This window comes from Centropristis striata, chromosome 6, assembly GCF_030273125.1.
Source record: "Centropristis striata isolate RG_2023a ecotype Rhode Island chromosome 6, C.striata_1.0, whole genome shotgun sequence".
NCBI classification, from domain to species: Eukaryota; Metazoa; Chordata; class Actinopteri; order Perciformes; family Serranidae; genus Centropristis; species Centropristis striata.
Genome location: NC_081522.1, coordinates 24,607,177 through 24,623,238, shown reverse-complemented (window position 1 = coordinate 24,623,238; position 16,062 = coordinate 24,607,177). Strand labels below are relative to the sequence as shown.

At 38.1% G+C, this 16,062-nt stretch overlaps 2 protein-coding genes across 2 annotated transcripts; both read left to right on the top strand.

Moving 5' to 3' along the window:
- The first annotated feature begins 1,112 nt into the window (after positions 1-1,112).
- On the top strand, positions 1,113-10,294 carry LOC131973272 (cytochrome P450 2F2-like). The gene is made up of 11 exons (XM_059335231.1): positions 1,113-1,274; positions 2,270-2,432; positions 4,129-4,281; positions 4,778-4,938; positions 5,502-5,570; positions 5,796-5,900; positions 6,054-6,192; positions 7,865-7,950; positions 8,267-8,368; positions 9,339-9,480; positions 9,581-10,294. The coding sequence occupies exons 1-11, from the start codon at positions 1,113-1,115 to the stop codon at positions 9,766-9,768; spliced, it is 1,470 nt and encodes a 489-aa protein (XP_059191214.1). The 3' UTR covers positions 9,769-10,294.
- Positions 10,295-14,567: 4,273 nt separating this feature from the next.
- LOC131973304 (histone H2B 1/2-like) lies at positions 14,568-15,053 on the top strand. The gene has a single exon (XM_059335271.1). The coding sequence runs from the start codon at positions 14,609-14,611 to the stop codon at positions 14,975-14,977; it is 369 nt and encodes a 122-aa protein (XP_059191254.1). The 5' UTR covers positions 14,568-14,608; the 3' UTR covers positions 14,978-15,053.
- The last annotated feature ends 1,009 nt before the right edge of the window (positions 15,054-16,062 follow it).

Here is a 16,062-nt window from a genome sequence, read left to right as displayed (position 1 = left end):
CAAAAACTACAACTAGCCTTGGCCTAGACCCCCTGGTGGCATGGATGACAAAGTACATAAACTCAAATTAAATAAATGGCATTACTTACACAGGCTACTTTTACTTGAGTAACATTTGCAACAAAAGCTTTACTTTTAACAGTGTATTGTGTGTGGTTAGTATTTTAAAGTAACATATCTGAATACTTCATCCACGACTGGCTACAACGTCATACTCGTCATAAGGGTGATATTTTCAGTATATATTAGTGGATGTAGTCACCCATTGGTTTGTGAGCTCTGGTTTTTAAGCCGTTGCTATATCTTTATAGCTTTCTTAATGTTGTTTTTTGCAGCACATACATTTGCAGAGTGGATCAGAAGCCACAATGATGCTACAATAGCCGCTAATGCTAATGCTGTCCAGATAGTTTGGTAAATAAACAGTCGATACACACTGAACAAGATATTTTTTAAGTGTCCAAAATGTTGCAGTTCCTAGTACAGCACAATGTGAAAAGGGTCAAGGTAATAAGACAAAAACACACAATGCATCATGGTACTGAATGGACTTCTTTTTGTAGCCAGTGGATTCAACTTCTGGACTCTTCTGCATTGGCTTTCATACCACTGGGAGATGCAGAGTGGTCTTATTCTTATAACACAGTGTAATAAAAAGTAAAATAAAATCATGTAAGAGAGGGTTTCTCTGTTGAAATAGATAAGAAATATCCTAATTTTAACCATCTCCCTGGTAACCAAAACAGCAACTGATGATTTATTACATTACATGTATGATTAAAGTATATTTTGTGATTACCTATTCAGTTGCCTTGCATAAAATGTAGTTATAAGATGTATTTCAGCTTTGGCAATAATGTAGCTTGAACATTCACGCCAATAATGTTAGGTTGAATTGAACAGAAGAGAGAGAGAGAGAGAGAGAGAGAGAGAGAGAGAGAGAGAGAGAGAGAGAGAGAGAGAGAGAGAGAGAGAGAGAGAGAGAGAGAGAGAGAGAGAGAGAGAGAGAGAGAGAGAGAGAGAGAGAGAGAGAGAGAGGCAGGGCAAAGAGCAGAGCTGTACTTTGAAAAACAAGTCACTCAGCTTGCCTTTTCAGTTCAGCCCATTACACCATGTTTGCTTCAATAATCCTGCTATGGCTCCTTCTTGTCTTCATCTTCCTTCAACTCAAATCCCGGAGACCCAAGAACTTTCCCCCAGGACCCCTTGCCCTGCCGATAGTGGGGAGCATTCTGCACCTGAGCCTAGATAACCCCCTGAAGGGCTTTGAGAGGGTAAGAAAAATGACAAATTAATGATGTTGCTCTTCCTACACCTTGATGTAATGAATGAACGAACAATGTTTCTTATGTCTTATTATGCCTTAAATTGTAATGACATTGATGTAATTACTAATAGTAGATAAAATGTGTCTAAAAATGTCAAACCATGTTGAAAAGCCATTTGAATAAATTTGCACTTTATATTGAGCTTCTAAGGGTAAAGGTTACAATAGGCTACTACTGCTTTAATGTGATTACACAATGTACACATTGTTGTTTGTACAAAGTTGACTTATTGTGCACTTTATATTGAGCTTCTAAGGGTAAAGGTTACAATAGGCTACTACTGCTTTAATGTGATTACACAATGTACACATTGTTGTTTGCACAGAGTTGACTGATTGTGCACAGTGGGAGTTGTCTAACATACACACAATACTTGTTCATCAGATAAAGTTTGTGAGGAGATTTTGAGATATCAGACATGAGAAAAAATGTAGGTGAAAAGGGCTAGTTGGTGCTGTTTCCTTACTATTTAAACATCCAGTTTAAGTATTTGGAATGAAATCATTTAATTTCAAACTAATATGCATCCTCTGCACCAATAGTATTTATATTTTTTATTTTATTTAAAACTTTCTTCATTGAGTTTGTTCGTTTCTCATTAAACAATTCTATTAACAATATTTTGTTTTCAGACACACTCCTCTGTTAATTGCATAGGTTAATTGTGGTTTCATTTTCATTGTGATATGTTTGTAAGACATTGATTACCAAAGTTTTGAGAAGATATACACTTTATCTGTCAAGAATAAACAACATCTTCACAATCATTTCATGGAAATATTTTATTCCAACTTTATGCGCGACTGTGTATAAAACCATTTAAAACCAGAATAAAACCATTTCATATATATATATATATATATATATATATATATATATATATATATATTAGTATGTGTTTTTGTGTGTTCATCTTTGTAAATTTTCCTGTTTTCTACCAGCTGAGGAAGACTTATGGAGATGTCTACAGTCTGTTCTTCGGTCTCAAACCAGCTGTGGTCATCAATGGGATGAAGGCCATGAGGGAGGCTATGTTGACCAAGGGTGTGGATTTTGCTGGAAGACCCCAGGACATGTATGTCAATCATGCCTCCCGACAGAAAGGTAAAACAAAACTCAATATGTCATAGGGCAGAGAATGTATAATTAAACTTTGTTATTTTTCTGATTAGTAATCACACATACAGACTACATGAAATAATCTCCTCTAAAACTGTGCAATGGGAGAACACTTTGAGTAGTTATAGACTGTATGAAACCGAGGAACAGACTGTGACCAACCTTACATGAGATTGGTCACAGTCTGTTGCTTGGTCTCAAACCAGCTGTAGTCATCAATGGGATGAAGGCCATGAAGGAGGCTACGTTGACCAAGGGTGTGGATTTTGCTGGAAGACCCCAGGACATGTATGTCAATCATGCCACCAAGAGGAAAGGTAGAACAGACATGATAAATGATTGGGCACTGAATGATTTATGATGAATGATGAATGATTTGATATTGTGTGAAGATTATCAAGAGAATGATGTATTATAAAGTACATCTGGCTCAAAGAAAGTGTATCATAATACATTTTTCTTAACTTTATTTTAGTTTATCACAGAAAAATTACAGATTAGCAACAACACATCATTTTAAAGGAGGGACACAAGCTTATGTTATGTAACATGAATGTTTTTATTTACCTTCCCACGGAAGTAGGGTAATCCCCTTTATTGAGCCATTATATCCATCCAGGCAGTTATTCAATCTTAAATCTTGCCTGCACTTGTCCTCAGGAATTCTTTTGAAAAAACAGCTGCCCATTCACCCATTCACAGGGCATAGTTGTTATTTGAACCACAAGTCTTTTCAAAAACAGGCTGCTCCTATTTTCTGGTTACTGTGTCCTCATTTAACACATTGGGCACTGTCCTTACATAACATTGAAAATATGAAAAACTTTTTCATGGTTTCTGTTGCCTAGTCCCAGGCTGCCTTCTTATTGATATTTTACACCCAATTCCATTCCAGTCAGCAATCATACCAGTAAATAAGATACATTGTCAATGGGTTGATCATTTATGGAAGAGGATTAGGGCCAGGTAGGATAAAAAAAAATAATGAGAGGAGGAGGTAAAAAAAATCCCTTAGGCACTATGAGAAAAAAGAGTATAGAGTTGAAATGTTGAGAATAAAATCAGCTTTTTGAGTTTGGTAAAGTAGACTGCAAGCTACAACCTGATTTTCCTCAATACGTCTAATATGTGTGTAAAACATTCACATAAAAGCAGATTTTTCCAAAACAAAACACATCTGTGAATATCTCTCAAACATAACCAGACTCAGACTTTCTACTCTTTTCTACTTTTTTCTCGAAATCGTATATTTAAACTTTATTCTCATCACTTCGGCTTTAACCTCGAACTGCTCATTTTTTTCCTCTTACCTGGCCCCAATCCTCTTCCATAATAATGACATGGAACAGTCATTATTTATTTGCAGTAATTTGTGGAAACATGGTGTTAACGAGATAAAGTGAAAGACAGATTGTCTCCAAAACCATGCAATGCAAAGACAATTCTGCCACAAATGTAAGTAGGTCGTCTTCTATGCTAGGAGATTTGTCCAAGTAGTCCAAGTGGTTCAAGTATAACTTAATGACTTTATTGATATTATTAAAAGTATTTTAAATCACTGACTGTAATGAAGGGTAAGTATCAAGGGTCGAGAACAGCTATAAACATTTGACACTGATATACTGAGAACATTTGACAGGAGATGACATGAAAGCTGTTTGTCTCACTACACCTGTTGCAGGTTTAATTCTGGCAGATTACGGCTCTGGTTGGAGGGAACAGCGTCGCTTTGCTCTGATGACCTTGAGGAACTTTGGTCTGGGGAAAAACTCAATGGAGGAGAGGATTCATGCAGAGTTAGAGTACATCATTGACAAACTGGATGAGAGCGTTGGTATGTCCTCTGTAGGTCTGGTCAACTTTAATCTGTGACTCTGACATTTGAGCAGCACAATGATATTATTTAGATTGTTACAGTTGGATTTTGTCCATACATTAGTGTCAGGTTGACTTTTGCATTGTGCTATTGTTAGTTTCATTCAGTCATTCATTCATTCATTCATTCATTCATTCATTCATTCATTATCCTTAACCGATTATCAGCACTCTGTCGCGGGGGGCTGGAGCCGATCCCAGATGACATTGGGTGAGAGGCGGGTACACCCTGGACAGGTTGCCAGACTATCGCAGGGCTGACACCTACAGACAGACAATCACACTCTCATTCACTCCTACGGGCAATTACAGTCACCAATTAAACCTAAGTGCATGTTTTCGGACTGTGGGAGGAAGCCGGAGTACCCAGAGAGAACCCACGCTGTTAGTTTCATGTTCTTTTAAATTGTTGTAAAACGCTGTGTTACACTTTGTCAACATTTTGTCTTTCACAGGTAAATCCTTCAGTCCTCAGGTTATGTTTCACAATGCATCCTCCAACATCATCTGCCAGGTTCTGTTTGGAAAACGCTATGAGTATGATGATGAGTTCATCAAAGTGATCGTTCAATGTTTTACTGAGAACGCCAAGCTGGTCAATGGACCATGGGCTATGGTGAGTCAAAGCGTGTTTCCGCCTTCAAAGCTGCTTCACTAATATCAACTGGACTAGGAATCCACAGCTAAGAGTGTAACTGAACTAGCAGGTATAGTGTTGACCATGTTCACAGTCTTAGTTTACTAATGTATAATGTGTACTATTTAAGCTTGTGTAAAAATACATGTAATTTGTCATGCTAATGTCAAGGTATAGTGAAGATCAGGGTTTGGATGAGAGACTGTGGCCACACCATTCTTCAGAGCCTCTTAAAGTACAAGTTTTCACACCATCCATAGTCATTCAACACTTCTGAGGCAGTTGTTGGTGTATTGTTATTTCTCAGTTGAATCACATCTGCCAAACACTCTAAAGACCTCTTTCTTTTGTTGAAGAAGTATTTCCAGCAGTTCATTTTTGTGACATGGCTCCTACTTTTCATTCAAGTAAAAATCCCAAATGATCCCAAATAAAATTCCTCGATGTCATCGTCGGACTCATGTTTGCTGGGATATGTTAAGATAAAATCATTTTGTCAGGAAGCAGATTCAAACTCCAATTGACTTTTCTTTTTCCTACAGCTGTACGACTCTTTTCCCCTGATTCGTGGCCTGCCACTGCCCTTCAAAAAGGGATTTAAGAATCTTGACGTAGGTTGATTTTATATTTTTATCTACATGCTCAAACATTCACACACACACACACACACACACACACACACACACACACACACACACACACACACACACACACACACACATATATATATATATATATATATATATATATATATATAGTGACAACCACAACATATTCATTTTAGCAGTGAGAAAATGAATGATTGTGAATGTTTACTTGTGTTGTATGTTATTCAGACTTGCCTGAATCTCGCAGCTGGTTTGGTGAAAGAACACAAGAAGACCAGAGTTCCTGGAGAGCCTCGAGACCTTGTTGACTGCTATCTGGATGAACTGGATAAGGTGTGTGTGTTTGTTAAGAGTTAAGATTACTGATTGTTTGTGCGTATGTGGACCCTTTCATGCCCCATGGTTTAAATTTTTGGGTTTCGGTAAGGAGTTATTGTATGTTATTAATATTGGTTTATCTTAAAACAACCCCTCTCATCTTTTTAGACACGCAAGGATGGTTCTTTCCTTTCGGAAGAACGACTGTCGATGTATACTCTGGATCTGCACTTTGCTGGGACTGACACTACCTCCAACACCCTACTGACTGGTTTCCTCTATCTAACCACCTTCTCACACATACAGGGTATGTCTGCACAAGTAAATTACTTTTCTGCCATTGGCTCCAGAGCCTGTTCTTGCACAGAATAAAACCTGCCCTCCACCTGCTTGGGTAGGTAGTGAAGGTAAAACACTGACTATGGATAGATACATCACATTGTTTAAGAACATCCATTTCATTAATTAATTAAATTACTACTTTTGTGTGTATGTTTACATACTTAACCATTAACCATAATGGCACTATGCATCACTCTGCTGTTTTTGTAGTGTAAACAGCTGGGCCTGGTCAGCAGCCCTCACACCCCCAGACACTTGGCCAACAAATGTTGACATCAAGGAGATGTGTAATTTCAGCTGTTCTCGCGCAGTCTTTCAGGACTTTTACATGGGACTTTTGTTTTTACTCTGCATCCAATGTAAAAAACCTGAGGTAAAAAAAAATTAAGCAAAGGTAAAATTGGTGATTAGAAAAACGCACCATAGGAATACTGTTGTAAGCAGTAAATGTAACTAAAATAAATGTAAATTGTTACTTGTACCCCTGAATAAAGGTTTGCCCGTTCACCCACTCCCAGTCATGTCACTCAGTACGTTTACATGACACTTGAAAAAAAACTAATTATTGCCTTAATCTGACTATAACTGGACAACTGAAGAGCATGTAAACGTGTTAGTCCGACTGATGTCGGAGTTCTCCAACTCAGACCCAGATAATGCGGTTGGAATAGGATTTTTGCCGGCAGTGGCGGTTCTAGACCAGTTTTACTGTGGGGGCCAAGCAAGGGCCAGTTTTTAATCAGAGGGCACATTAAAAAAAACACCAAAGATGATATTTAAGCATTCAAATCCTTTATTTTAGGTTATTTAAAAATCTAATTTAAGTATATTTGGAAGATACAAATACATTGATTGAAACAATGACACTCATCAACAATAATTTTGTACAACAATGACATTTCTCATTTTTGTGCACAATTACTTTTTTTATTTTGAAAGTGCAGTAGAGTGAGAATGATCTTTTTTTATATATACACAAGCTTTTATTGCACAATTCAGTTATTATACAATGTTCACATTCTGGGTTCATTTTGTGTACAATGAGATATTGTTTGAACAAAAAATGTGCAAGAATTGTTCCGTCGTTCATCGTTGTAAATTGATCATTTTATTATTAATTTGACACAGGGGCCACAGCAGGGGCCAAGGGCTTCTTCACAGGGGCAGTGGCCCCTGGAGGCCCCTGTGTAGAACCGCCACTGTTTGCCGGCATGTATGACAAGACAATGCTCCACATACTCCACCACCCGCTGGCGTATGACCCCGGAACAAAACATCCAAGAAAGCCGGTCGCACATTAGCCGGTTGCATATTAGCGGGTTGCATTAACTGGTTGCATTAACCGGTCGCATTAGCTAGTCACATTAGCCGGTTAAATTAGCCGGTCAACCAGAAAGGGGGCCATATTAACCTGCTGAAATGATGCATATCGCCCCCAGTGTTGAGGAGGAGGACACGTTCCTGTCAGTTATTTGATTTTCTCAGTTGCATGTAAACTGGGACAAGGACAGAAGTCCGATTAGACGCCAATATCGATTTTTAAGCATAGCTCGATTAAACTGTGCATGTAAACAAACTGACTGTCTTTACATTTCAATTGCATTGACAATGATTATTTTCTCTGCTGTATCTCACAGAGCGCTGTCAGCAGGAGATAGACAGTGTGTTGGGAGGGAAGGATAAGGCCAGCTTTGACGACAGACACAACATGCCTTATGTGCAGGTATAGAGAGATTCCTCATAATATTTTCACTTTAAACTCACATTTATGTGTACACAAAAGTCTGAGAATATTTGTTAAAACAGGACAATAAGTTTACTAAAGGTAGGGGCCATTTACAAAAGTGTCTTCATGGTAGATTAATTGTAACCACTGCTTATGAACAGCAGTTTTCACAATCTTTTTTGCCTGCTTGTGAGCTTATTGCTGACGTGGTCCCATATTCCAAGTTTATTTGTCTGTGTTTCTGTGTGAGCCTGCATCGGCTTCAAGTCAAATAAAGCCAAAGGACATGTTGTCTAAATCTCTCCTCATCCAGGCTGTGATCCATGAAGTGCAGAGAGTAGCCAACACTGTTCCCCTCAGTGTCCCCCACTGTACCACCAAAGACACGGAGCTCATGGGATATTCCGTTCCCAAGGTAGGAAGCACCTGTATCAGCACACCACCTTGTGTAGTAAGGGGATGTTCACTATGGAACAAAGATGAATTTTCTGCTAATTCTAATTCACATTTGACTGATAAGCAGTTCAGTGTCTTTCAATGTAGTTTTTTCAAACAGATTGCTGGACTGTTTGTACAATACTTAAATAATAGTAGGAATTTTTAACCTTTTACAAATATCTTCCCTCTATCCTCTGTATCAGAATCAGAATCAGAAATACTTTATTGATCCCCGGGGGGAAGTTGCTTTGTTACAGTTGCTGCTGTAGAAGATGAGAATATAAAGTAATTTTGTAAATAAAATAAAAGTAACAAAAGCATTCTACACTAAAAGACAATGTAATTGAATTATTGCACATGATTTCTATAGAAAGTCCTTATTGTACAGATAATTATTATAAATAAAGTTGTGTAGCGAACTTTATTGGTCAGCACCCCCTTTAAAACTACAGGATCTGTATTTGGATTTCCTCATCTGAATCCTTTAGTGTTCAACTGATTGAAAGTCAAAAATCAGCATGTGTTTCCAGTGGATTTGGATTTTACTGTAATACGGTATTGCCCGATAAAAATGTACCATTTGCAATCTGTTTTAAATGACAAATTCTACCTGAAACCTGGAGTTTACATTTCCAAACATGAAATACGTGTCAAATTGTACTGTTTTTAATAGGATAAAATGGCACCAACAGTATTATACAATTTGTGTACTTTTACACTTTACATTTCCAAAGAAAAAAAACACTTTTTATTTAATTTTATTTTTTACATGATTTGCTAGTTAGGGGTTTTTACACTATGAGAGAGGACGTTGTATTCCCTTATGAGAGCTGTATTACATTTTGATCAGGTTAAATGCAAATTCTTAACACATTTTCAGGCATTACATTTTAAGAAAATTGTTACATTATCAGGTACTTCATGCCCTTTCCTCTTTTTCTCCTCAGGGTACTCTGATCATCCCTAACATGATCTCAGTGCTGAACGAGGAGGGACAGTGGAAATATCCCAAAGAATTCAACCCTGAGAACTTCCTCAATGACCAGGGAGAGTTTGTGAAGCCAGAGGCCTTCATGCCTTTCTCTGCAGGTATGAAAGCATTAAAAAACATGTGTCTCATTCTATCACACCTGCAGGGTGGGTTTAATCAAAGTTTTACAGATAACTTTGAGGTCTTTTTATGTCTCAGGTCCTCGAGTGTGTCTTGGAGAGGGTCTGGCTCGCATGGAGCTCTTCCTCATCATTGTGACTATGCTGAGGAAGTTTAAGTTCACCTGGCCTGAGGATGCAGGAGAACCAGACTACACTCCGGTCTATGGAGTCACTCTGACTCCTAAACCTTATCACATGAAAATCCAACTCAGGGAGACGCAGTAAGGCCACTTCTAATGGTAAATAATGTAGTGAACTTTAGGGCATCAGACAACAACCAACCAATATATTGATCTATACACCTATCATAGAATAGAATAGAATAGAATAGAATGCCTTTATTTGTCACTATACGTATGTACAATGGGGTTAAAAGATGACTCCAAAAGCAGTGCGACAATAAATAAAATATATATAAAATCTAAAAATATAGAATATAAACATATGCAAGTAAATGTAAAGGAAAAGGAAAAACACCTAATTTTACTTCTGGTAAACTGGTAGATTTTCTCACACATTAAGAGAACACAGTAACTTGTGTCTGTAACAATATACCAGTAGTTAATGTTTTTTTAATGATATAATGATTTCTAGTTTTTTTGATACTGAGCCCTGATGCTTGTATTTTCATACATAATACAGCTGTACAGAGCACACTTCAAGTACATTCCTGTAATTCAAACCAATCAAATGTATATACTAGACAACTAATAGCTCTGCTTTGAATTAGGAAAAAGATCCAAGTGGTTTTTTTTTTTTTTTTACAAAATAAAGTACAAAATAACAAATCCTGTCTTTGACCTTTTCACTGTGTCATGGAAATGTCTCTTCCCTCCTCTCTCCAGTCCTCCAGGGCTGCTTCAGCACACATACCTGAAAAAGTGCATCCCATTCAGGTTTTTTGTTATCTGTACAAGTTACTCCTATTTGCTTTTTATCAGCTCCAGATATTTATTAACTGCATTACAATTATTTGGATTCAAATAGGTTTGTTACTCCTTAGTCTATGTGAAAAGAGCGGACATCTTAGTAGGCCTGGTGCGAGTAACCAACTTTAGTCTGCACGATGGCTGACAGTGGTATGAGAGCTGCTTTTAGAGATGGAAATACTGACATTATATGATTATATGTAGAGGTGTAAAAACTTTATATCAATTCTAATATTCAGAAGCACCTACACTGTAAAAAAAACAACAACTGTACTCTGCACTCTGGCGATGATGTCACACACTGTGACACGAACATTCCATGATATACACACCCATTATTATCTGAGAATTTCTCCAAAAATGATCAAGGTCATTGAACAGGGATTGATAAAAAAATTGTATGACCTATAGAAATGTGGATTAATACACTGATACACAAGACTTGTGTCTACTGTTTAAAGTTTAAATGGAGTCTCTAGGTGAAATTATGCCGGAGAAGTAGACGTTTAAAAATCTCCAATTATTTTTCTTTTTTGCTCATTTTATTTCGGACGTCCCATTCACTTCAATGCTAAATTTTGCACAGTTTTTTGCGACTTACATCGCAATAAATTCATATTCCGTAGAGAAAAGTAATAGCACACCGATCCCGATCAAACCGCACGTTTTGATATGTAATTTGTATAATTTGTAGTAGTGCTTGGTGCGATTTCCCCGTGGCCCTAAATATACCAACAATCACCAGCTATGTTAATTTCACTTGCCAGTTGGCCTTATGGTTGCGTCTGGCTCCTTCTGATAAGCTTCAGCTTCATCTTCATCTGGCTGTTTTGTTTTTTTCTCCGACCTCTTCTGCTGAAGCTGCAGTGTCAGTGGTGGGTTCAGTGGCATGCTTCAGAAAACACTGAAAAAGTGTTGTCTGACGTTGTTTTTGTTTCATCTGGTTGTAATTCACTCCCTGATTTTCTCCTTTGTGCCGAGAATGTCCGCGAAATGAATGTTTTGCTGTTTCAATCACGGGCAACGGAAGTCTCAGAGGTCTAAAAATGTGAACACAGACTGGGTTGATTTAATGAATTAATCAATATAATTATATATATAATTATATATATATATATATATATATATATATATATATATATATATATATATATATATATATATATATATATATATCCAGCTGTATCTATCTTTACATAGGTATATATTTTTCAGTACCATTAAAATCATTAATTTAGATTTATTTCAACTGGCTGAATATACTATGCCTGTCTATATAGCCAATACTAAATAAATACAGTGCCAATAGTGTCAGTACTGATACTTTTCATCTTATAAAAGGAAGATGGGAATACTTATCTGACACAAATGGAATATTATATATGTTATATTTCATGAGATACATCTTTACATAGGTATATATTAATTATATCAGTTCCAGTAAAATCATTACTGTAGGTGTATTTCAACTGGCTGAATATATTCTGAGCATCTGAATAGTCTATATTTAATCAGTCTGCTAGCATGGGAATAATCATAGTGGAGCGGCTAAGTGCTAATTTTTGCCAGAATCTTTCTGTTTATGATACAAGCGTGAACATTGGCATGAACACTCTCCATGGGTCACTCAACAAGAAAATTGTCCGAGACATTTGAAATTTTAAGATGGCGGCTATTTTTCAAGATGGCCGACACCTAAGTGGAGCAGTTAAGTGATATAATGGTTTCTTTTGTGATACAAGCATATAAATTGGCATGAGCAGTCTCTGTTGGTCACTTGACAATGACCCACCGACAGTTATTTGAATTTCCAAGATGGCGGCCATTTTTCAAGATGGCCAACACCTTAGTGGAGCAGTTAAGTGATATAATGGTTTATTTGGTGATACAAGCATACAAATTGGCATGAGCAGTCTCTGTTGGTCACTTGACAATAACCCACCCACAGTTACTCTTCTTATGAGGCTGGATATGTGTGGGGACAGGCATTGAAGAGACATCCACAAATGCCGAGCCCGTACGACGGGATGGGTTAAACAGGACAAGGAGTAGAAAGTCTTCTGGACTCCACTTCCACCTATTGCAGAGAGTTGTTGGGAGTTGACAAAATGTGGGTGCACCAAGGCTTGTACTGGAAAGTGTAAGTGCTACAGATATGGACTCAGTTGCCCCTGCTAGAACTTGAACTTGCTTGTTTCTTTTGCCAGTGTTATTCCTTGTTGTCCTTTGTGTTTTCAAGTGTGGCTTCCCCTCGCCACATCGGCGCATTATGTTCTATTTTGTCACCAGCTTATTACTTTGACATGTTCAGTTTTTACTTTGTAACATTGCTTTCACATTTTCAGTTTAGTTCCCTAGTATAGTTTCAGATACTGTTTGTCATGGTTCCGTGTCAGAGCTGCTGTTGCCTCTGGATCTGTCATTATTGCCATTCAGTATTAACCATTGCTCAATTATTATTTTGGAGCACTGTCTGTTCAGCACCACAACTGTGTTTCCCCACCCCTTAGTATTTATTTGGCATGTTTAATGGCAGTAGTAATGGTTAGTTATAAAAAAAGTAATTTAAAAAAGTATTTAAAAAAGCCCTCATGGTAAGGGAGCCTGTGTACCTCGGTGAACCCGGAGAGCTACGCCAGTGGGAGGGAACTCCTGTCAGGTTTTACCAAACTGGACAGGTCATGGGCAAGGAGTCAGACAAAGCACAGTCAAACAACCTCTCTTGAGGAACCCAATACATTTCTATGAGAAAATTCATAATTTAAAGGTCCACATGGCAGGGGGCAGTCATCCTGAAAAAAAAATTGCCGCCTTGAAATTTCAAGTAGCTGTGGCTGGCTTATTGTCAGGTGACCTACAGATACTGCTCATGCCAATTTTTATGCTTGTATCACCAAATAAACCATTATATCATTCAATTGCTCCACTAAGGTGTCGGCCATCTTGAAAAATGGCCGCCATCTTGGAATTTCAAGTAACTGTGGGTGGGTTATTGTCAATTGACCAACAGAGACTGCTCATGCCAATTTGTATGCTTGTATCACCAAATAAACCATTATATCACTTAACTGCTCCACTTAGGTGTCGGCCATCTTGAAAAATGGCCTTCATCTTAAAATTTTAAATGTCTCGGACAATTTTCTTGTCAAGTGACCCATGGAGAGTGTTCATGCCAATATGAATACTGTGGTGGTGATGATGATGATGATGATGATGATGATGATGATGATGAATTTATTCATTATTTATTTAGAAAGAATATTTTTGCCACTGTGATTGGACTCAATTTTGCGGGTATCCATTGCCTTTAATATGTCATTTTTAAATTATTTTTTCTATACGTTCATATATCACGCCAACACTCAGACCATTCCCTGAACCAGCGAGGCTTCAGACGGCATCAATGACGTCACTCGCCCTTAAAGAAACAAGCCTTGATACGCGCTTCAAGACTACTCTACTACTTCATAAAACTACTACCCATAATAGCATAGGAAACCCCTGTAATCTACCTTTTCTAAATTTAGATCAACTCAACTAGACTCACTCCAACCTGAGGAAACGTGAAACATTTATTGCCTTGTTAATAAATCCATCAAAGCTGTTGACCAATGTGGTTTATATCTTGGGAGTCATTTTTGAATATAAAATCATTTGAGTTATGAAGTGCTGTATATCTCTTGTTAAAATTAATAAGTAATACAAACATAATAATAATTATGTTATGGCCTGTATCATTTTGTTGGGTTTAGAAAGTTTGAAAAAGTAAACTGCATGAGTGAAAAGAAAGCTAGTGATGAGCAAGAGGGGAAGAAACCTCATTAACAGTGCAAGCTAAATATACTATAAAATACTAGTAAGAAAACTGTTATAATAAACACCAAGGTCTCTGTCTATTTTACTTTTGTACAATAAATTCCTTTAAGTAACTTCCTATTCTGTTCCCCACATAAAATTGATTGTATGAGATTATAGTGGGCAGTATTCTTGTTCAGCGCATGCTCAGTCCAGCTCAGAAAACAGCCAATCCTGTAAGAGCAACAGCACACTTCTCATTTGCATGAGGTGGTTATAAAAAGACTGCACCGCGCTGCTGAAGTCATTGTTCTCTCTCTAGAACAACCTCTGCTTGAATCATGCCTGATCCAGTGAAAGCGCCCAAGAAGGGCTCCAAGAAAGCCGTGACCAAAGCCACTAAGAGCGGTAAGAAGAGGAGGAGGACTAGGAAGGAGAGCTACGCTATCTACGTGTACAAGGTGCTGAAGCAGGTCCACCCCGACACCGGCATCTCCTCCAAGGCCATGGGCATCATGAACTCGTTTGTCAGCGACATCTTTGAGCGCATCGCCGGTGAGGCCTCCCGTCTGGCTCACTACAACAAACGCTCCACCATCACGTCCAGGGAGATCCAGACCGCCGTCCGCCTGCTGCTGCCCGGGGAGCTGGCCAAGCACGCCGTGTCTGAGGGCACCAAGGCCGTCACCAAGTACACCAGCTCCAAGTAGACTGCTGCTGCTCCATCAGTTGCAACACAAAGGCTCTTCTAAGAGCCACCCACTTTACCTGAAGAGATTTCCTTTGACCATGAAAAATGTTAGTTAGTAATTAACCAAACCTCATGAAGTATAAAATTAACAAAGATGCCTGTAGGCTTCTCAAAACTTCTATTAAAGTATAGCAAAATCTGGGCCGTAAAGTATACCCCCGCAAGGCGGGGGAGCCCCCCATACCATACACTGTAACATTTAGGATTCAGGTCATATTGTCTGTATTTTGAGCGTAAAATAAAACGAATATTTAAAATAAAAACCGTGATACAGGGTAAAATTCTGGAAACTATTGTTTCACAAAGTCTCCAAAAACAAAACATTGATATTTTCAAAGCCTTAAAGAAACTGCGCAAAATCTAGTCCAGTCAGAGTTACGCGAGGATGAAAGGCTATCGAATGCAGAGGAGCACTTCAAAGTGTCAGTATTTTACGCAGCTCTAGACATTGCCATTGCGCAGGTGACACACAGGTTTCAGGGCATGCAAGAGGTGGCACGGAGGTTTGTGGATTTTCCAGAAGTGCTTTCATTTAGAAGCGCATTCATGTCCACCATAAAAGAAATCGAGCGTGGCTCAGTTCAAGATTTGGCACACACTCCATTCATAAAGCACCACTCCATATTACCAAGTGTGCCTGATGTTGCCACGGCTATCAAACTGTTTCTCACTCTACCTGTAACTGTCGCAAGCGCCGAAAGATCATTCTCAAAACTTAAATTAATTAAGACTTATCTGAGAAGCACCATGGCACAAGAGAGACTGTCGGGGCTGGCTATGTATCGAATGAGTATGAGTATGAGTATCGAAAATAAACATGCGCGCAGTCTGGGCTTGAAGAGGGTGGTATGGGAATTTGGTCATCAATACGTACTTGTACAACTATGTACTGTACTTCTCAAGATTCAGATGTTTTACTTTTTACTGCAGAAGTCAATATACACAGTGAAACAGTCAATATAAGTTTAACATTGTAACAACCCTTTAGAAAAATTAAACAACTTGTTTTGATTTGAAAGACTGGGGCCAATTGTACATTTTTGA